At 35.1% G+C, this 24,329-nt stretch overlaps 1 protein-coding gene across 4 annotated transcripts; it reads right to left on the reverse strand.

Moving 5' to 3' along the window:
• Positions 1-215: 215 nt before the first annotated feature.
• LOC132561088 (uncharacterized) lies at positions 216-23,263 on the reverse strand. Of its 4 annotated transcripts, none has more exons than XM_060225817.1 (3): positions 22,944-23,263; positions 2,107-2,263; positions 216-1,850 (listed from the first exon to the last, which is right to left on the reverse strand). In XM_060225817.1, exon 3 carries the CDS (start codon positions 1,795-1,797, stop codon positions 802-804), a length of 996 nt encoding a protein of 331 aa, XP_060081800.1. In that variant the 5' UTR covers positions 1,798-1,850; positions 2,107-2,263; positions 22,944-23,263; the 3' UTR covers positions 216-801. The 4 variants fall into 4 exon arrangements, with proteins under 4 accessions (XP_060081800.1, XP_060081801.1, XP_060081799.1 ...); XM_060225818.1 differs by having other exon boundaries at positions 216-1,592; positions 2,085-2,263; XM_060225816.1 differs by having other exon boundaries at positions 2,085-2,263.
• Positions 23,264-24,329: the final 1,066 nt, after the last annotated feature.

Consider the following 24,329-nt stretch of genomic DNA (forward strand, 5'->3'; position numbering starts at 1 on the left):
GTGTGAACTTGATAAGCCCTCAGCTTCTTGTTTGACTTTAAGCAGGGTAAAGATTACTATACATAATTCAGGGAAATTACACATTTGAGCATAATTTGTTTCCAATGGAATACTTTGTCTAAATGATAGGTATATGATGATAACAGGATATCTTATCTATTGAATTATCATTTACAGATCGAATTGTCCCAAAAAGAAAAGTTGAAATCATGAAATTGATTATAAACTTTATTTCATCACATACTGAATAACGTCACAAAACAGATGACGTAAAAAGAATCGAACCCGGAAACAATTCTTTGTAATTTTCTATAAACCCATTTTCAATCTCAAATTAGCACTGTGTTCTATGACTAGCCAGATAATTAAACTTTTAGAGAGCATAAACGTATCTAGAGCGAAGAATTACTTCATTTAAAACGCACGTTACACAAATGCAAGCAAACTTGTAGATTAGAAAATATTAGACAGTAACTGAAGGTTTGGTCCACTGGGAGAAAATAACACGTGTTGACCTACAGTAACTGAATATTTGTCGAAAATAATACGTGTTGACCTACAGTAACTGAATATTTGTCGAAAATAATACGTGTTGACCTACAGTAACTGAATATTTGGTCAAGTGGTGACAGGAATACGTGTTGACCTACAGTAACTAAAGTTTTGGTCAATTGGAGACAGTAATGCGTGCTGACCTACAGTAACTGGTTTGGTCAATTGGAGACAGTAATGCGTGTTGACCTACAGTAACTGAAGGTTTGGTCAAGTGGCGACAGTAATGCGTGTTCTCAAAACACAACATCATAATTTTTGTTTATGTCCCAAGTAATATACGTCATTTCCAAATAAATAGTGTGTAATGGAAGAAATCAAATTTAGTCTATCACAATGTAAAGGCACGGCCGGGCGTTTCAAAACCCGCACGCGACTACAGTCGTCATATATCACGCGATATGGACAACAATCAGTTTGGCCCCATAAGGCATAGTTAAAAGGGGGGCCAGTTTTCCAGATCAGTTCGCGATTGAAATCCCAGTTACCGTTTTTGAACCCTTCGAAATTTCCGTTATTATTAGTTTGATGGATGGCGGAAATGACTGAAGATGCGTCAATCGTCACGAATCCTCTAAAACGGGCATACGCAATTATCCAGTTATCATACCCAACACGGCCGATAACCAACTGCGGAACGTCCCTCCAAGGAAAGACATTGTTTGTTATAAAATAATCGATCGCATCCTTCTGGAACTTTGTATATATTGTGTAGGACTTTTGTAGTATCGTTTTCCAAGCTTCTACTCCGTGGCTGTTTATTCTTGAAATGTTGATATTTGTTCGTTGTCCAACTATTAATACTGGCTTGTTATGTAAATGACTCGATTTCAGAAATACTTCAATACCTGATAAGATTTCGCTGAGATACCTGTCAAACAGTATGTCTGCATTGGCATACATATAGAAGTAGGACTTTGATCGCTGTTGCGACTCCAGGAAAAGTGTTCTTAAAGCAGGTACTTCCGTCACTGATTCTGTCGTTACGTTTTCAACCGACCAATCAGAGCTGACTCCAGCTGACACTACCCTTTGGTCGTCTGTAAATAGAATTAATTTCGGGGACTTATAAATATGCTTCCAGTTCTGTAACGTATTCAAATTGATATCGAACTTGCTTTTTACGAATGGAAAACTCGTGAACATTGTTAAACTGGTGCGATTATCACTTCCACTTCCGGTTGCACTTCCGGTTGAACAGTTAATGGGGGTTTTGGATGTGAATTTTGGCGGAAGGTTGTACATAGATGTACTCACATGCCGTTCTGTTCCCGGTATAAAGTAGATGTTTCCAACCACTATAAAAAGTAAAAACACTGAAAAAACACTCGAATGTAAAAAGTTACAGCCGAGTAATTTACCACATCTCTTCATTATCCTTGTATAACATAGATCAAACTATTCACAAAACATGGGGGGGCACGTCTTTCAGCTACACATTTCTGACAACATTTCTATAAATACAGCAACATTTTTGTGTTGTTGTTAAACAATATACACAGATAAAAATTACGTCGCCCACTGTAGTTTACCACTGTACATATAGCCGCTCACATTTCCATAGACACACTGCATAATTCAAACGCTTTGGTCCTCGCGAACACCATGTTGGAAACAAATGCACTTGAAATGAATTTGACGATTTCGCGAGGTATGAGATTGTCTTTAGACCACTCGTGCTGATAACGGCGTACACAATATCTCTGGGATCCTGCAATTGAAAAAAAATGAATGAACAAGATATCTTTTCGAAATAAATTGCGTATGATGCTTGGTTCAATATGGAATACCGGGTGTTTTCCTTTAAGATTGGTGTTAAGTATTATCAATCAAGTTGGAGTTGTAGTATACTTACACCTGAAATTGTAATTCCAAACGTTACATTCATCTAAATAAGAATTGTACAAAACGCACAAGGATCATATGGACGACCGAGAGGGTCAAAATACTGACATTGCAATTCTGTTGTCTCCACTAAGAAGAGGTATGCCGTTGCAGTTCGAACACATTAAAATCATATTTTAGCAATGATATAAATGCGGCTTGTTATATTGCAGTTCCATATTTGACAATGTGGAACTTGTGCTTCAAAACTTGAAATGCGACATCCGTGACTCGAGATTTTCAAACTCACATTGTGCTAGTGTCGAATTTTGCTATTCTCATTGTGATAACACAATTAGCTGTTTTCCGAATACTTTTACCTGTTGGAATGAAGACTATTTCTCGAGGGAATCTAATGATCCACACAAATTAATACCTCTGCAAATCTATAATGTCGAAACCTCGCCTGGAAATCATGTTGAAGTCTGACTACTGATATTCTTCAATCGACGAAATCTGGAGGGATTTCAAATAATTTCTCTATTTAACCATTGGACCCCTCACCTCGGTCACTAGGAGAGGGTGGGGAGAGGGGGTCAGACTTACTGTTTACACAAAATTGAGTGAACTTCACCAAAGGATGCTTCAGACCCAATTTCCTGCTAGTCCTACAGATGAAGGATTTTAAAGAATATGCTACATATCCTTTCTTCACCCCTGTATCTCAGTCCCCTGGAAGATCAGCCCTTCCATTATTACCATTTTAAATCCCAACCACCTACCAGTCCAATATTCCCCCTTTTGGCCTCGCATCTCAGCCCTGTGCTACAAGGTGAAATAGGGAGATATATGCAATATTATTTGTCTTTGCCTCGAACTCGGTGGACGTTTGAATCCAGATCACACGTGCTTGAAATCAATTGTACGTGTATCTATTTCTGTGACTCATGGACAAGGGAAGCATCTGGAGATTATCAATGGGTACACACAGTGTGTCGCTCAGTAAGAAAAGACATCAATGGATTCATTGTAGTCTTACTCAATCAAATAAGATATGAGATGGCTCAATCGTTAGACAAGTGAAGATAACGGGGCTGTGGTTTCATTCCCCTCTCGGGGCGAATGACGGACCGCCCTAGTCTGTTATGGTCGTGTCTTCCGGACACATTACCCATACTCTGGATAACGTGATGCTGACCGCTCGCATGTTGTCTTTTTAGGTGCTGTAAGGCAATGCCGCCTTAAAATGAACCCAGCTGTTAATGGACCAATAAACTACTCGCGCTGTACAATATGAACAAACTCGTCTAGTGATATTTATGTATTACATAAAGAATGTTAAAATGTTTGTATGTTTAAAAGGAAATATATTACACTTATCAGTCACCGAGAGCGAAATGTCACAGGTAATAAAAAGAACCATTAAAGTTCCTTTCATAATCCAGAAGCAAATTTGCATCTCTTGATATAACAGACAGAATCAATACCAGCTGTTGTTAATTATCACACCGTCATCGACGACATCACGTTACATTGTGTAATAGACCCTCAAGGCTGTGTATACTACCTGACTGACGTGTTAACAGAGAAACATACAGTTTCTATGGTGATCTATGTCGTGTTTGAAGTGATGTTAGCGTCCCCTCAGAAGCAACAATTGTCTTCTGTTTTTTTATATAAAATATCAGATGAAAATGTTTTGGGTTAGCGTGTACATTAACCTATTACCTTCTTGTGTTTTAAACTTTCTTTTCATCTTACGATCATATCTTTTAAAAGTCGCTTATTTTCGACTTAAATACTTCTCTTTTTTTCAGGAGTACATAAAAATGGAAGATCTCTAGAGCTTTCCTGTATCCTCTGTACAAAAAACTTACAATGGTCGTCGAACCGTGGTTTGTCATTCATAACATTATGACAGCAGTAGAGTTGCAAGAAATTAGCCTTGCCACCAAAAGGGGAAAAAATCAAAGCACGGAAGACACATTATCAACACACTGGTTAACATTACTATATTTATTTTCTAGTGATGTTATTATTTCAATCAGATCAGCTTGCTTGGAGTTTAGAACATCTCGCATAATTATCTGCCTGATCATTATTCCACGTGTACACTGTAACTTTTTTAAAAAAATATATTCACATTGAACCGCAAAATCAATAGCAGCATCGCTAGGCCATGTATAAAATTCAGACTTCGTTGTGTAAACAAGATCAAAACATAGTTTCTCGACAAGAATGTAGTCGATGAATCCGAACTTAAATAGTTTTAAAAAATGTTAGACGACCAATAATATCATCTATTTTCTGCCGTTGCACGGGAACCGCTCGCTTCACATAATCCAATTCATCTTCTACCAAGATTGTTTACAGCCGTATCCTCTGACCGCCTTTTTTTACATAGTGACGTCAGCATAGTAATAATCAAAGTACTGGAAGTACTGAAAGGCTAAACGTATTGAAAAATGTTCACAGATAACCGCAAAGCTATATTAATTTCCCTTACTCCTACACTTTGGAATGCAAAAATTACTAAAATAAGAGAACCAGAGGCTATTTTTCTTAATTTTAAGCAATTTTATATCTTCTTTAATTCTTATTTCAAATTTGACGATAATAATGTGAACAAATCAAAATAGGTAAAAAAAACAACAAAATACACACAACCATATATCTATCGCCAACAAGCCAAAAGATAAATAGCTCTATGATGAAGTTGACTAAATAAAACCTTTGAAATACCCAAGATGTTGCAATTACCATCCTATCAATATGAGGATTTAGACAAATCGAATAGACTTTATACCTACTTCTTTATTTTGAATGTATTGCAAAGTAATAGTCCTTACTTATTGTAATTATATTTGTAGTTGAGGAAAGTAGATAAGGCGTAAACAGCATTACAGATTGATTAAAGTGTAAGTAATAACATTAAATGTATTTACATGCCTATCTTCCTTGAAGTATCATGGTTAGACTTTTCTTCCTGTAATTATGTCTATAAAGACATAGTTCTTTGATATTAAACAAGACTTCCATATATATACAAAATTTACAATATTTTCACTATAGCTACTACTATTTCTGATCTCAAATGCATTAGATAATGTCACCATGACACACTAAATGAATAAATATGTTATGGAAATATTTTGTTCTAGTTAATTGATAATAATAAACATGAATATTTTGGGTTTTTTTATACGCGCTTTGTTTGAAGGAATTTTTTTATTTAAACATATTTTATTTGTCAATCAACAAAAAGGATTGGGCACAAGTTATCGCAACTTAAAAACGCCTTCTCCATAAGATTTCATTATACACAAATGGCATGACAACAATAACAATAACATTTACAAAAGTATATATATATATATATGAGTATAGAAAATAAGTGAAGAAAGGAATGGGGGAGAAAGGAAGAAAAGGGAACGGTAGAGACTAAATGGAGTAAGATATGATATAATATACAAAATTGCTACTGATCTTAAAATCTTTTACTATTTTTTATGTATGTTTGAACGACAAGAAAAAAAATTTCATTATCTTCATCAGACAGGTTTGGAGAACCAGAAAGAATAACATTAAGAGAAACATTACAGTAACGTGTGATACTGTCAAACATGATTTGTCGTTGTTGTGTATACAGCACACAATCAACAAAATAATTTATTACATTTTCACACCTATTACCACATGCACATGTAGGATCACTTACAATATTAACTCTATACAAATCATATTTTAAAATACTACAAGAATGACGCAATCGTGTGTGTAAAATATTCAGTTTACGATTTCCAACATCAAAATATTTAGGTAACAAGTCATTTTCATTATACTGAATCAATGATTTAAAACTGTTTATGGATGGCTGTTCTCTAACACTGTTAGGTAATTCATTCCATAGTCTAATAGAAGACGGAATAAAAGACTGAAATGAACTAGACAGTCGGAAATTGGGAACAGTGTAATTTTCAATGTTTCTCACTTGATAGGTATTCCGTTCGTGTACTTTAGGAGGTAGAAGGTTAGTTAGATAAGAGGGTGTTCGTTTATTGTGGATTTTATACATCAGTGAAAGTTTCTTAAGTTTTCTTCTATCAGACAGAGGTTTAAGTTGAGATTCATGATATAATGACTGTTTACTAGAAAATGAGGGCAGGCCCGTTATGATTCTAGCTGCTTCCAACTGAACGTGTTCAAGTTTGGTGAGATCTGCTAAAGAACAACCATCCCAAACTTCACAGGCATACTCTAATACAGGTAAAATAAATACTTTGTATATTCTTAACAAAATTTTCTTGCTCAATAAAAACTTAAACTTCCGAAGTACTGATACCTTTTTCATACATGTTTTTTGAATTTCGGATATATGTAACGACCATTTTGCATCTGCACTAAATACCACGCCTAAATGTTTATGACTTTTAACACAATTTAGGGTTTCATTACCAAAAGTAAGTTGTAAGGGCAAAATATTTCTTGAATTTGATATTAATAAAACATCAGTTTTCTGTGGATTGAACTTGGTGAGCCAATCTCTAGACCATTTATCAAGTTTTTCCAAATCTCTATTAACAGACCTTTCAATATCAGCATAAGACGATGAAGAATACATCAAAGAGGTATCATCAGCAAATAAGCGTGAAATACTATTCAAATTATCAACAATATCATTTACATATATCAAAAATAATAGAGGACCTAAGACACTTCCTTGTGGAACACCAGCATTCGTATAACTTATTTTGGAATATGCGTTTTTTACTAGAACCTGTTGTTGTCTGTTCGAAATGTAATTTTCTAACCACTGTAATAAACTACCTCTAATGCCATATCCATGTAATTTATGTGATAAACCTTTATGCCAAACTGTGTCAAAGGCTTTCGATATATCGCAGAATATTAAAGTATGTTTTTTTTCTTCCAATGAACAACATATGCTATGATACATTTCTATTAATTGGTGAACAGTTGAATGATGAGTCATAAAACCAGATTGTTTTTCATAAAATAACGAATGATCAATAAAGAAATTACAGATATATTTAAAAACAACTCTTTCAAAGACTTTACCTATGCAAGACAACAAAGTAATTGGTCGATAACTCGACACCAAATGCCTATCGCCCTTTTTGAACAGAGGTAAAATAATGCCTTTTTTCCACTTTTCCGGAAATATCTTATGATCAAGTGACATATTGAAAAGGATTGTTAATGGCTTGCATACGGAACTCGCTGTAAATTTTAGCATGTGATGACTTATAGTATCATGACCAGATGCTTTTCCTAATTTCAGAATCTTCAGAATATCACATATTTCGTCACTTTCAACATTAATAGACTCGAGTACAGAAGCATTTCTGGAATCAAAGCGAGGCAAAGCATTGCCAATATCGTTAATTCTGGAGATAGAACTAAAATAATTATTAAGAATATTTGCTTTTTTATCATCTTCATATTCAATATTTCCGTTATCAGGATTAACTGGTGGTGGAATAACCTCTTGAGAACCAGAATGTTTTAATAATTTGCGAACTAGTCTCCAATACAACTTAGGATCACTGGTATTCAGATTATCTATAATGTCACCAACACTATTATAAAACATTTCTTTGGCATATTTTTTCATGTTATTGACCACATTTCTTTGTCTTTTAAATTTCTCTAAGTTTGAAATGGACTTAACATGTTTGACGGCATTATGTAGACGGTCTCGTAACTGAATAGCTTTTCTTAATTCCGAATTCATCCATAATTTATCATCAGGCCTTATATGAACTATTCTCTTAGGTATACATTCTTTAGCAAACGTCAAAAACTGCCCGGTAAATTCAACACATGCTTCATTAACAGATATAAAACTTTGAAAGAAAACAGCCCAATCAAAAGTATCTATCAAATAATTTAATTTATTAAAATCAGCATGTTTATAGGCCCAAACTTCTCGACTGTATGTACAAGAGAGATTCACAGGTATAGACAAAAATACAACACATCCATCATGATCGCTAATATTACGGTCAATTGGAATAACATATGAATCTGTACATTTATCAGGATCGGTTAATAAGATTGGATCAAGTAAACTATTTCTGGTTGTACCTCTCCTAGTCGGCTCATCAATAACATTTGTTAAGTCCATTTCCAACATAATTTGATGTAAAATTTGATTTGTAGATAGTGTTAGCATATCTACATTTATATCGCCAACAATAACAACATTTGAAGTAATATCTAATGCCTTTTCAACAGAATACTTAAAATTTTCCCAAAAAGGATGACGTGAATTTTCTGGTCTATAAACTATACATATTAATAAAGTAGTATTGCCTAAATCAATCTGTATCCAAATCACTTCCCCGTCCAGAAATTCCAGATCATTCCTCCGGACACATTTTAAAGAATTAGAACAATATACTAAGATACCACCGCCAGAGAAATTTCTGTCTTTTCTAAACGGTTCGGCAAAACCAGGTAGAATTAACTCAGTAGTAGGTACATTCATATCCAAATGTGTTTCAGTCATACATAAAATATTAAATTCATTTGTAAGGTTTTCAATATATTCTATTTTATTTCTTACACTTCTTACATTTAAATGGAAAATAGATAATTCATTTACTGACAACCCGGATTAGTTTCCACATCCATATCCAATACAAGTAATAATAGCAAAATAAAACAAAAATTTATGTTTTGAAAGTGTGACTGTAAGCACATCAGCATGAGAGAACATACGCCTGCTTTAACAGCAGTTAATAAAAGGTTTGTAAACAGTGTATATTCATTGAAAAAATAGTCAGCATTTAACTGTATCACACAACGTACTTTAAAAAAAAAAACAGTCCTCCATATGCTTTGTTATAAAAGCACCCGATTGAAATCCTGTGCGATATTGCTGACAAATCGCCGACTAACCGTTATCAAAAATAGCATATTGCACAGGATTTCTCCCGGAAGTACTCAATGTAAACGCATACATGTAACACCCATCGTAAAGAAGAATTTCTTTATTTATACGCATGACTGACTGCACGTGCCAGGTTGTCGATATAAGGTCAAGGTAGCTAGGTAAATAGAGAGGGGGTCGAAAGAAGAAATAAAAGCAGAACAGTAGAATGAAAAATGAAAGAAAAAGTAAACATGGCTTCATTATTTTTCTAATTTGGAAAACATGAAATGGGATTGGTTGTTATATACAATATGTTCATTAAATTGTGAATAATATATGTACGTAACATATACAGATGTATGTCTCTGACTATCAATTTCGATGTGTTCAATAAATGTATATTAAAATAAACATGAACTATATCCAACTATATATAGATATGTTTATATACAAGAATATGTACCAACCATAGTAGTACGGACTTATACACTATGTATATACATTATACATTATGTATATATATTATGGTATATATATGTAATATTAATTTTGCATACTGATACGTATATTTGTATATATACATGTACATGAATACATAAATTATATATATGTATATATCATTAAAGTATTGATTTATTATTTACATATTTGTGAGGGTTTTTTCCCCCGGAAAGTCACTTTATGTAATGTTTGGCTGTGTAAACTATGACAGTCACTCAATGGCCTTCTGGTACAAGGTCGGATATGTCACTGAAGGTCTTGACAAGGACTTTGGGCGAATTCTGCTCTCGTTTAAAGAATACACGTCCGTCATTTGTCCAATATGAGTGAATGTTTTTTTTCTTTTCTGGCCTTGCCTAGACTTTTAATCAGAGCCTGACGATGTGTTGTTAAATCTTCCGATATAAAAATGCCCAGTCTGGAATCCTTCAGCTTACTTTTTGCCTGAAAAATTTGATTTTTGAGCTTCCAGTTTCGCAAGCGACAAATAATCAGAGCTTTGCCATTCCTCACTTTGCCTATGATGTGTGACCTATTGATGTCGTCTGTAGAAATAGGAATACCAAGTTTCGAGACACATAGTTCTACTACTTTCTCGTCGGTCATTTGTGTCTCCTCTGGCTTCATCGGGACTCCGTGAAAACGTAGGGAGGTCCTCCTCCCATATTGCTCAAGCTCCTCCAGAGAGGACTCTAGATTATCAACCTTGGACTCTAATTTGAAGGAATATTTTCATTTCAAGGAACTTTGATACACATTAACAAACCTTGAAAAATCAGCACAATCAACCTTCATCAAATAAAACTAAAAGACAAAAAATATAAGTTATAACAAAGTCAATATCATGATCAGTACAGTATTAAAAATATATCATTCATAAATCATGAGCACCAAATGTACCTTGCCTACGAAGCGCAAATTTTTTATCTTCAAAAATTTGAAAAAACGTCATGGCGGTGGGTGTGAAAAACCTGAACAAGTGTCATATCGGCGGGTGTGCGCGTGGGACGAACAGTCCAATTCGATGACTTTTAATGAGGTAAAGTGATGTTATATATTAAGACGATCCTGCCACAACGACAAGGATTAAAACAAAATTGATGTTCTGTTTGTAAGTTTTGTTTGTTTATAAGTGTTGTAAGTTGATAATTCCAACCAAGCCCCCAGACTAGCTTTTTATCAACTCGCACGTGCAGTGCTCTGTACGCTTATGTCATTTCGAGAATACCGTAAAATACATTGTTCAAAATTTACCAATAGTTCAACCACACTGTGCTTCTTTTTTGAAATATATAGTAATCGTATTGTTATTAAAAATATAAACTAATTTTGGATGCTTTTAAAATAGCGATTTCAAGATCGCGGCATTATTTACGCAGAAAATTGCTGCTAGAGGGCTCTAACTCTTTTCGATATTTCAGCCAATGAGAAGGCCAGGATTGGTAAATTTTGTCTGAAAGGCCGTCGCAATAGGCTATGCGTACGGAGTACGTTTAGCCTAAAAATGTAAGGTAATCTATAGACAATTCCATCCGATAAAACGTCATCATCGACAAAGCAAGACCTATTTCCTATACGGCTGTTAAAGTCACCAGTAATCATAAAATTTCCTAAGATTGAGTATGTAGAAATATCATTCTCAAGGCAAGTGAATAAATCTATATCATATACAGTAAAACTCACTTGTGTTGTTTCATTTACTCGTACGTATATCTGTTCATCGAAATAAAAGATGTTGTTAGTTTATAACATTGCAAAATGATTTTTTTCATTTATAACTTATTCATTACTGTCACGACGTGCTATGAAACACGTATCCCGTAAACAACCGATGAAAATAGGGCCAATCTTCGGTGCAAAATGTCTCCGTTCATACGAACACGGTTATGTCGAACCACCGGATGAGTCGAATATTTCATTTGGTACCGATGACTTCGACTTATCCGTGTTTTACTGCATATTGTAACAAACACTGTATCCAGGAAATATGAATACTAGACCTCTATACACAAATCTGTATATTTTTTATCCAAACTTAAGTGTTCCCACTATATCTGAAGTGTGACAAATAACTGGACAAATCATTCCTGTACAAGACAACCAAACCACCACCAGAACCATGGGAACGTGAAAAAGTCCTTCAGAGCTCGAAATCCGACAGGAATGAAAGGTCAAATTCAGTCTCTGCTCTATTCCAGCATTCAGACAGGAGTATCAAATCATAGTTAATAATGCTGTTAGCGAAATCACATTGATGTACTTTATTTTGTAAGTTTCTGTTTACGTTCCAGCTTATAACACGTAAAGACTGGCCAGCCTCCGCGCATCCCTATCGCCTTTCTGGACGTGTCGGGTAATACAAACTACCGTCTATAAATGATTTATCGTAAACTGCTTTACACTGGCACTTCCACTTCTGTGCTACAACACGGAAATGCTCTTCCTGCGTAATGTATATGTTAGCAGGAAACTGCTAATTAATATTGACTCCGGTATCACTAAGTACCTTGAAACGTTTCCGGACATCTGCACCGTGTTTGTAGAAATTTAGCGACGATCGGACGAGGCGAACCCCTACCAGATATGCGATGAACTGGTCAAATTTTACTTCACTCACATCCGCTGTCGACTTTTTCGACTTGTCCACTAGGAAGTTTGTTCCATCATACTGGTGTCCGGAATCCCTCCATATCAGTGGCGGTTAGATTATCCCGCATCGATTGTGCTTTGTATCAATAGATTCATCTTTCAACGAACGACTTTCTGATTCTAATGTAGAAATTCTGTCGTCCAAACAACTAAAACAGATTTCCACATCGTCCGCTCTTTCTGATAAAAAGTCAACCATTTCCTTTGTTTTTTACACGTTCCGAAACTTCCGTTATCAGTGTTAAAAAATCAGCATCGAATTTCGACGGTTTGTTGTCTAATGAACAAACCCTTTTCTCAACCGAATTTTATTAACTCATACATCTGCAGATAGTTATTGTCCACCTTTTTGGTCAGACCTAATACATTTTTACTCAGTAACGTGACATTGTTCAATAGTCTGTGCCCAGTTAGGACTATACGCCAGGACTGAGAGAGGTTGAAACACTTTAGGCGTGCAAGTGACTTGTTCGCCCGTAGTATTGTTGTGTAGATCTATGCTCTAACTGAACGACTAACCATGAATGACCGAATGAACTTCATGAGGGATATTACTTACGGTTGCGTCTAACAGCTACTACTGCCTGATAGCGACTCGAGAAGGTGACATGATAGAATATCTAAGAAAGTCTAATCCAAAAACATTTTATAAATATTTTTCAAAGGGTTGACGCAGTGTACCGAAGTCAAATCTAAACTTGAAAGATTTTGTAGAACATTTCAAAAACTTGGGAGATGGTAATATGAATAATATTGACAATCCAAGTATGTTATCGGTAAACGTTGATTCTGCTGTATTCGAAGAACTAGATAAGCCATTCACAGAAGACGAAGTACGTATTGCCATTCGTAAGCTGAAACGAGATCAAAGTTGTAGCGAAGATTGTATTTTTAATGAACTTTTCATAGACTTTGAGGAAATTTTGCTTCCTTGCATTACAAGACTCTTTGGAAAATTATTTGATTTTGGATTTTTCCTAGAAATGTGGTCACGTGGTTGTGTAATACCAATCTACAAAAATGGCGACGTTAACGACACAAGTAATTATAGAGGCATAACTTTGGTAAGTTGAATGGGTAAATTGTTTACATCTGTTCTTAATAGGAGACTTCTTAAGTGGGACAAAGACAATAACATTATTTCTGACGCACAATTTGGTTTCAAGGAGGGTAGTATAACTGTAGATGCAATATTTGCACTCCAGTCATTGATCAATAAAACTTTAAAAAATAAACGAAGATTATATTGCTGTTTTGTAGACTATAAAAAAGCCTTTGACCTCATCGACAGGAGTAGTTTATGGAGTAAGCTAATAAAACAAGGAATTCAAGGGAAGTTGTTAAATATCATAAAATCATTGTACGATAATGTCAAATCTTGTGTCAAATATAAAGGTCTTATTTCAGAATATCATCCTAACAGAATCGGTCTCTTTCAAAGGGAAATTTTATCGCCAATTTTGTATAGTCTTTATGTAAGCGATTGTGAAATCAATTTCATTAACCAAAGTTGTCCATCTATTGAATTAGGTAAGATGTCTATATTTTTACTGATGTACGCTGATGACTCGGTTCTCATAGCTGAATCACCAAGCGGGTTGCAATCAATGCTCGATGCACTGCTTATTTATAATGATAAATGGAAACTTAAAACAAAAACAGTAATTTTTCGAAATGGCGGGCGCATTAAAGATGATGAAAAATGGTATTACAACGATGTTGAAATTGAAGTTGTGATCAAATTTAATTATCTGGGTATGCTTTTCAATTTTAATGGTAAATTTAACAGTACGCAGCAACATGCCGCAGAAATGGGGAGAAAATCGTATTTTAGACTGATAAACAAAATGAAAAATCATAACTTTAATGTTGAAACGTTATGCTCAGTTTTTGATACTTATGTCAGTAGTGCATTAGCATATGCAAGTGAAGTGTGGGGATTCCATAAAGCTACTTATGTTGAAAAAGTACATTCACATTTTTGTAAAAAGATTTTAAGTGTTGCGAAAAGTACATATCATGATTTAGTTTATTTTGAATTAGGAAGATTGCCAATGTATATTGTCAGAAAATTGAAAATAATTAAATACTGGACTAAATCAAAGATACAGATAATTGTGTGTTGAAAGCATGCTATGAACAAAGATTATTAGATAACGATGAGTGGATTGTAAATATTAAGTTAGAACTAGATAAATTAGGATTAGGGTACTTATGGAACAGCAGTCTTGACAGAAAACTAGTATACAAGTTAATTGAGTGTAAGTTTCAAGAAATTCATATTCAAGAATTGTTGAGCAATATTCGAAATTCTCCAAAAGGATATCTAAATCAGCATTTGATAGACAATTTTGGGCTGCAGTTTCATTTAAGGAAACCTATCGACTATCGATTCAAGAAATGTATATCAAAAATAAGATTATCATCACATCAGCTCATTATTGAAAGTTGTAGATATAGGAACGTAGCCAGAGAAAATAGGGTCTGTACACTATGTAATAATAGAGATATTGAAGACGAATTCCATTTTATTTTGTAATGTCCCTTTTATGTAGATCTCAGATCTAAATATTTGAAATCATATTATTTTCGCAGACCTAGTGTGTTCAAATTAATTCAGCTTTTAAGTATAAACAATGTAAAGGAATTAAATAACCTCGGAAATGTTTTTCATTGTGCATTTAAACGGCGATCTGAAGCATTATAAGCATATTATAAGCAAAACCATTATTAGATTTGATTTGTAAGTTCAGTTTTTCATACACAACATTGTTTACTCCATTAATTGACTTGGTGGATAATTCTGTAAGATAAGGGGTATGTGCGGATTCGCACGTAAGCGAGTGAGTACTGGAGTGTTTTCACTTAAGCATGTGTGCTTACATGTATGTGAACATGTGAGGGAGTGTGTGATTATTGTTATTAGGGATTAACAACCATAATAGAGGACGTTGGTGCCAAACAATAATTAAAATAATAGTAATAGGTGTGTGTGAGAACGTACTTTATGATTTGTTTACGTTCTGGATATGTATTTATGTGAAGTTGTACATGTTTATTATACATTATTAAACATACTCGTCAAGGGAGGTCACTCTCCATATACATTATATGGCAATTATAACATGTTTATGAATGTATAAATAATATTCATGTAAACCTATGGGCTGTAAGCCCCCCCCCCCCCCCGGCATAAACCTGAACTCGTTTGTGTGCGCGTGTGTGTGTGTGTGTGTGAGGGTGAGGGTGAGGGTGAGGGTGAGGGTGGATGTGGTCGTGCGTATGAGTGTATGCTACATGGATGTATTATATATTATATATGTTTATGTATATGTTCTACTTTTGTGCCTATGAGTCTTAAGGCTCGGGGCTAATAAAGAAAGAAAGAAAGACTCCCAGTCAGAATGTGTCACCCTCTTACACATGGTGTCAATCAAACCGACCGCAGTCATTTGTTAAAGGACAAGATAGATGCCTATCGGCCCTTTTGTTTATCTGATCAGTACCAAACTCAAACAGGCACAACTAGGGACGAAGAGAAACCTATACATCTATCTGATACAACATTTGTTACTGTCCCAGATAATTATCTGACACTAAAAAAAAACAAAAAAAAAACACACACACACAGAATCGAGTACATTGTAATACATTGCTTTATATATCCTGTAGCTGATCATTGGCCTGCACTCATATTTTATTCTATTTTATTGGTCTCTTCATTTTGAATACTCATATTTTCTTAAATTTGCTATTTGGTGTGGTAACTTATAAAAGTCATTTCCTTACTTTCCTGCACAGCAACGGGAACGTGCCACAGATATTTTTATCTCCTGTTATGAGAGGACGTGTTGGAATTTCAATTCACCGTAACCAATCCAAGGATGTCCCTAACCTTTGAAAGACTTAACCTGCATATTCATTTTTCACATTCAAAAATAAATAGTATGAACTATCAAACATCTGGACACAGTTTTAGATAGCTAAACAGACTCAATAGCAGCAACGCCCAATTTTCTAGTCATCGTTGTGTGTTAAAATCCCCAAACGTATATTCCTGTCTAGTCCCGCTTCCTTTATTTTTGTTACAAACATCTGAGTCATCCAACTGTTTGCACGACTTGTTCATCATAATATATTCAAAGCGTAAAGATTACTTAAAACAAATACGGATTCGTTAAACAAATGTTTTTCTTGACACTGTAGCATTCCAAGAACGAAAATTCCTGACGCGCTAAATAAGACTGATTCTTACAGGTGACATTTGTTTTATTTTAAGACAAGTATACCTACGTTGGTTATCATCATGCTAACAACACACAAATGTATTTTTCGCTGTTGCAAACTTGATCCTGTTTATATAGCGTTTAAATGGTAGTCTGTAGCGTGGTACACAAATACATAATCCGTGAATCTGGCGATCGGGGAAATTTTACTCTCATTCCATCAACCAATTTAACAAATAATGTCAGCATGACACTTGTTACAAATGTGTGTAATGATAGATTTTCAACATAATTTTCGATGTCCGATTTGTTCTGGAGTATTTTAGCAGATTCTGCATGATGTCATTTGTTGACTTGTAGATCTGTATCTTAAACTTTTTCATTCTGATAAATAACAGAACATATTGAACGATAGAAAACTTGAATATCAAGCTTGACAACTGATCGTTTATCGTAGGGACTCTCAAGTGGAACCAGGCTCAATCGTCTGGATTTTCAATACAGATCACGTGTTCGAACCAATATCGTCCATGAGTTATCGTTCCTTACATCCCTTTACACTAGTCGAACAATATATAAGTGTCTTAGTGATGTCGTTTTGACATATTTACTCAGAACTGGTAACAATGTAGATAAAGCGTTAGTACACCATGTACCGTAAAATACGAATTTGTAATTTAACAAATTTGCCTATTTGAAGTGGAATTTATGATGCTACTAGTGCACTGTTGTAGTTGGTATCACACGCGATGTTTGTAAGAGTATCAATCGATACATTCTGTACATGTTATGTCGTCAGTGATTTTGGCTAACAGTACTAGTTCAAACCCAAACCCTGGAACACCCTTACACAGATTATCACATGCATCGAATGCCCGTTACTCCGGAAACCCGTCACTTTGGACAGAGTACTATTTTTTTTAACAGAGCGAGATGTCTCGAGAAAAAAGATATTAATGTGGTATGGGAGGCCTGCTTACTTTGTTTAATCAACTCCAACAAAAGTTGTAGCTATCCTTGTAATGTCATAATTCACCAACATGCCAAATTTAATCAAAATATAAAAATATCTAAACTTCAAACAAGCCAATTTCATTATAAGACGTTTACCGACAATACATGTACACACAAAGTATTTTGGAATGAAATTTGGAAAATATTTATGTTTCGGTCGATCTGAGGGCAAGAAATGACAGCCATTTTGTTAGATAGGATACAGAAGTAGCAGATTGTTCGTAATGCCATAACATTGCTACATACCAGGTTTTTCTTAATATGACGGACGACCATGCCCTCTTCATCGCAACTTATTTTGAAGAGACTTAATAATGATAAGATTGATCAAACTCTACCGCTGTTTTGATTGAGCTTGTCAATAAGTTAACGTGATTTGAAAAAAAAAATTGGTCTTTCGCCTTACTAGACACCCGACTAATTTCAGCCGAACGTATTGTCAAACCCATTGGTATATAACTGCATATCGCTTCTCATCAAAATCTTTTTATAATTACTGAAAATATCGAGGGAATATAAAAAAATGTTGAAGGCCATTACACTGTAAATGATAACGGAATCGGAGAGTGTGCATACCAAGTTTTGTCAAAATCGATTCAGTTTACACAATTGTCGAGTTTACAAAGTCCCACGGTAAATACACTTAAAAGGGCCATAACCTTGTAAATAACAACTGCACTGGCATCATAATTGCACTTATCCTACATTTTATTGATTTAAGGATGAATACCGAGTTTCATCAACAAATGTTCCTATTTACTTATGTCATCGCATTTACAAGGTCAAATAGCAATAAATCTGCCATGGTCCATCACTCTGCAAACTATGACTGCATTATTCCAATTGTACAACCCACTTGATATCTTATTGATATCTGACAGTATACCTAAAAAAAATCGGTTTATATTTATATAAGTTATCGTGTTCACAATAAAAGTTAGGTATAGGTATATATATATATATATATGATAACTCACTTCCGATTTTTTCAATGTGGGTAGACTCGGTCAATCTTCATGAGATTTGAAAAAAAAACTAATTTGGAAAATAAATCGAAATGATGTGCGTAACTATATATGTTAATATAAATATAGTGAATATATAATTACTGTGCACAAAAAAGAATGCATATTTAAATATAGCTCTATCTACAGTCAAAATATAAGTAATATGAGATATTTCCAGGTACAGCGTACATGTGTGACTACTGGTTCCTAAGTGTAATATCAGGTTGCTCAAAAGATCCGGGTGGACGACACTTGACATATTCACAGTGAAATTCGTCAATGAATCAAGATCTTTCTCTGACAATATCACAATAAAACAACCTGATGAAGCGACTTAGACATGCATCACGTGATAGTCCCATTACACTCTGTCCATGTTAAAGGTGTAATATCTCCATTTTATGATGGTGTTCAACACGATGCATTCCTTTTTACACAACAACATATTTTCCACGTGTTTCCGTCGTCAGCAATAATTGTTCAAAGGCTGGTCAGAGATAGCCAGGGGTAAGTGTTAGTTTTCAAACTTGAATGAAGCAAAATCGGAGAGATTTGTTTCGACAGGTCGGATATGTACATTCGTGTTCGTTCAGCGGAAGCAATTTGATATTTTCACTAACCACTGGTTCATTAACTTTTGAGCAACCGGAATAGATTGTCGACAACACATTTCTTAAAACACAGTACTTGCATGTAATTTACTGGGATCAAAACAACTGCCCTATTTCTTTCATCTCCATTTGAATCGCCACAAATAATCAAAGCTAGTGTTAAAATATGTGAGTTCCATTAGGTAATGAATATTTTGAAAATATTCCATATATTCAGCTTATATAACTTCTAGTGAGACAAAATGCATTCACTCTCGATTTCATAGGAAACTCTCGACAAAGTATGTAACTCCTAACTTTAGTCATCCCGGACTCTCGACAAACTGTACCTCCTAACTTTTGTCATCCCGGACTCTCGACAAAGTCTGTAACTCCTAACTTTAGTCATCCCGGACTTTCGACAAACTCTGTGACTCCTAACTTTTGTCATCCCGGACTCTCGACAAACTCTGTAACTTCTAACTTTTGTCATCCCGGACTCTCGACAAACTCTGTAACTTCTAACTTTAGTTATCCCGGACTTTCGACAAACTCTGTGACTCCTAACTTTTGTCATCCCGGACTCTCGACAAACTCTGTAACTTCTAACTCTAGTTATCCCGGACTTTCGACAAACTCTGTGACTCCTAACTTTTGATCCCTGACTATCAAACTAACTTTTGTCAACGGACTCTCGACAAACTCTGTAACTTCTAACTCTAGTTATCCCGGACTTTCGACAAACTCTGTGACTCCTAACTTTTGTCATCCCTGACTATCGACAAACTCTGTAACTCCTAACTTTTGTCATTCTGGGTTCTCGACAAACTCTGTAACTCCTAACTTTTGTCATCCCGGACTCCCGACAAACTCTGTAACTTCTAACTTTTGTCATCCCGGACTCTCGACAAACTCTGTAACTTCTAACTTTAGTTATCCCGGACTTTCGACAAACTCTGTGACTCCTAACTTTTGTCATCCCTGACTATCGACAAACTCGGTAACTCCTAACTTTTGTCATTCTGGGTTCTCGACCAACTCTGTAACTCCTAACTTTTGTCATCCCGGACTCTCGATAAACTCTGTAACTCCTAAATTTAGTCATCCCGGCTCTCGACAAACTCTGTAACTCCAAACTTTAGCCATCCCGGACTCTCGACAAACTCTGTAACTCCTAACTTTTTCTCATTTTTCATTGATGTTCTGATTCTGTATTTTGTAGAATATTTATATCATTAAAATGAAATAGTTGCAGTATTCATATTCGGTTTTCCAGCATATCCAACATTATATCAATAACAATTAATTTCTGTCGTTTGTGTCCTCAGTACTCAGTATAACAATGTATTTCCAATATGTTTTCTTAAAAAAAAGATAGACTTAGAGGTTTTTCAATTATTATAATAGTAAAAAATATTTATGGTCTGAATCCGCATTCATTACAAACATTGAGCTGATGCGAGACCTTACAAGACTATCGGAAACCTGACCTAGACTAAGGCTATATTGTAAACACAAAATAAAATGTTTGATATGGGTTCACTATATTGTCCTACAAATTTTGGTGAGCTATGTAAATGATGATGCTGCTACTTGGACGTATTAAAAAGAGGTGCAGTAATATCATGTTTAATATTGGAGAACATGTTTGTTAATGAAACACTATGCCCCCGGTTGCTACAAAATTCTGAAGTGGGGCATTTCAACGGTACTATGTAAGGCATGTGCTAATTGAAAGCACACTTTGTGAAACACCTACGTCTTAATTGTGATAATTATAAGACATTTTTAGTTCAATAGCTAAGGTCTTTTCACAAAGAACACACATACAAATATGAAAGCCCTACCTCTTTTTATGCAACAGTAATGGTCAGGTTTTAAAGTTGACAACAAGCAGCGCAAAAACAATATGCTCCCTGATCTTTCGATCTGGAGGAATGAAAACGTAAATTCTGAGTCACACATATTCACGAGGAGATTATTTTATAAGACAATCTAACACCTACTTTTCAGATTCGTAATCTAATAACTTCAGTAATATTTCTCAATTTCAATTTATCAAATACTCGTTTGGAAAGATAAAAAGTGAAAAATTATTGTGCTGAAATAATATAAATATGATTATTATAATATCTTAAATGAGTCTCCATCTCATACATGTTTCATAAAATGAGTGTAAGAATGTTTGGCGATCTAAAATGGAAAAAAAAGTGCATGGAATGTAACCAACTGGAGACCTCAATGCAATCGGCAATAAAACGGGAAAATGTTTGTTCTATTTTGATGAAATCTGATAAGTAATTCCGATGAGTAACATCCATTTATCATGCAGTAAAAATACTTGATCTTGGATATTGTCGTGTGCTTGTTCTTGTAGATCATCAAAGTTAGTACCTTAATATGGGTGAATTGAATGAATAATGGAGAAATCGCGAGATAAAAACACAGATTGCTCTAATTTCTTCTGTAAGTTAAGAATTTGGTTAGGTCATAACGCACAACGGCAATGCCAAATGGAAAACAATCAAACCCCCATAAATATAACAAAGACCGGCTTCCGGCACGAATGTTTACCTTAATAAAACGGACACTTTTAATAGACAATTCTGATTAATATAAGTAATAGACGTCGATTTGTTGAATATGGGGTGAATTTCACAAACCAAAGATCAGCGAAGTTGCTAAATTCTTGCAGTGAGGAAGCAAAATAGAACACATGAATTACAGCATGCCTTTCTCGTTATCGGAAAAACGAGAAAACGTGATTACATGAAGGAAATTTAATTACTGGTAACAAGGTTTTTAGTATACTAGTGTTTTTCTGTCGTTCTAATAAAGACATTATAAGACAAGCATCATAACAGTGTAAAGCATCGCTGAACACAAAGATTATTATCAATTCTAATGACCTGGTGTGTTATACAAACCCAAGGGTAACGCTGTAGCCTCTGGGTTATGGTAATCGGTATTACGGCACCACGTGTGCTCGGGCTCATATAACAAATAGGGCTTTACACAAAGACACACGTTCAACGAAGCTGTACACATGTGGGGGAGGACATGGGGGCAGGAGGGGGTAGGGTTCGTCCATTCACGCTTTAGTTCACAAACGTGATTTAAGTCGACGCCCAACACTCCATAATATTCACGGTTTCGTGCCAGAGATGATTTGCACTGTATTGTTGTCGGGGCTAGACTCATAGGTAAAAGAGCAGGTGAATGCAATGACAGGATAAGTAGGATAAATAAAATATATACACATTGGCGAGTAAAACACATCATTCTGAATAAGATCAGCTGGTGTAATAACTAATCGTTTTATTCATGAATGAGGTGACTAGAATAATAATAGGATTCATAGTTTAATTCAAGAATTTAAGTGTCATGTAATCTACTGATAATAGATGTTATACCAAATTGCATGGATGGTTTCCTGTATCTAGTTCTTCATTGTCAGTATCAACTTATCCCTCGCCAAAGCTGATTATACTGTAGACCCTAAAATAGAGGCAATCTGTGATGCCGCTAGCTGGCGATATGGGTCTACACATGTGTTATGTGTTGCGCGAGGCTTGCGGTAAATGTAACACTGGGGCTACATATATTTTCACATGAAAATATTTACCTTTTCCTCTACATCTTTTATTGTAGAAAGAAAATCTGGCTTCATCTGAATACTTACGTTAGTTTGGAATACAACGCTTCAGCGAGAAACACCGACTTTCAACAACACGGTCTAAGCAATCCATCCTCATATGTCTTACACATGTGTATGACGTACACACGTAGTCAACTGCCTGTAGACGACAGTATTTGCCAAAATAATGTCTATAGACGTATGCGAGTTTTAAAATCCAGTCTGTCGCTCAACTCCATTGCTGATTTACTTTCCTTGTATTTCCAATGTAACAACCACGTCAGACTAGGCGCACGACATCACCTGTCGATGCTTCACAGACAAAACAGTGTTCAATGCGCATGAGTCATTAGGCTGTGCTCGTTTATCGCCAGAGGACTCGCATGGCGTAGTTGGCCGAGGGCAATCTGTTGGTCTTCCCATCAGTCACTTATGTAATGCATTGTCGTTTTTTATAAAGTCGTATTCCTGCCGTCAAGTTATTTTAGTTTGTATTGCGTTAACACAACGTTTATTGATAAAGGGATAACATATGTAATCGTTATTTCTCAACTTGCCGAAATATTACAATTTGTATCTAGACACTCTAAGTTAAGTTAATTGGTCATACATGTATCTAGTTATTGTATTATATAAGTTAACTCGATATTTCAAACTCGAGATAGCGAGATATATCTAGACAACTTTAATCTAATCGTGTTTATATCAAAGGAATATGCACATATCGACATTTCGACAGGTCAAATTATCATCTCGATTTGATTCTTTTGACTAATCGAGATATATATTAGTCAAATTGTTTAAAACAAACGCAAAAAAATCACATACACAAATTTACTGGGCAAGTAACCGATATGGCAAATTCAATTTTTTGCATTGCCATTCAGAACAAAGGACAGGATCGGAGGTAGGAAAATAAAACAGTAAATGTAAGTGATATCCTTGTTAATGTACTTTGTGGTGTATATGGCAGTGATTTGTTTACAGACGCTAAGACAGAATAAAACGTGTGGTATATGTATAAGACGAATTTGGCCCCACACCCACACAATATAGCTCCAATTTCACACAACTCTGTAGTGTAATATGTAAGCACAGGAAATATTCCATGAAAATTGACGATTTACATATGTTGGTCCCTGTTTCCTCGGAGGAAACAACAAACAGTATTGGCCTAACAGTCATTCAATAACCAGTTACTTCTACTGCGATATAACATCGAGTATTCTCGACACATCTGAGTTCGCCCTGCCACAGTCAGAATTGCACATCTCTATTAGTTCGTGTCTTAATAACTCTGTAAATCGATGATGATTGTATATATATATAGAGAGAGAGAGAGAGTGAGGGAGCAAGAGAGAGAGAGAGAGAGACCTAGTAAGTAATATGGTCTACTATCGGTACTGGATCCTAACAAACAAATGTTCGTTG

Source organism: Ylistrum balloti, unplaced genomic scaffold, assembly GCF_031769215.1.
Source record: "Ylistrum balloti isolate Yb309-2 unplaced genomic scaffold, AGI_CSIRO_Ybal_v1 Utg371146, whole genome shotgun sequence".
Classification (NCBI taxonomy): domain Eukaryota; kingdom Metazoa; phylum Mollusca; class Bivalvia; order Pectinida; family Pectinidae; genus Ylistrum; species Ylistrum balloti.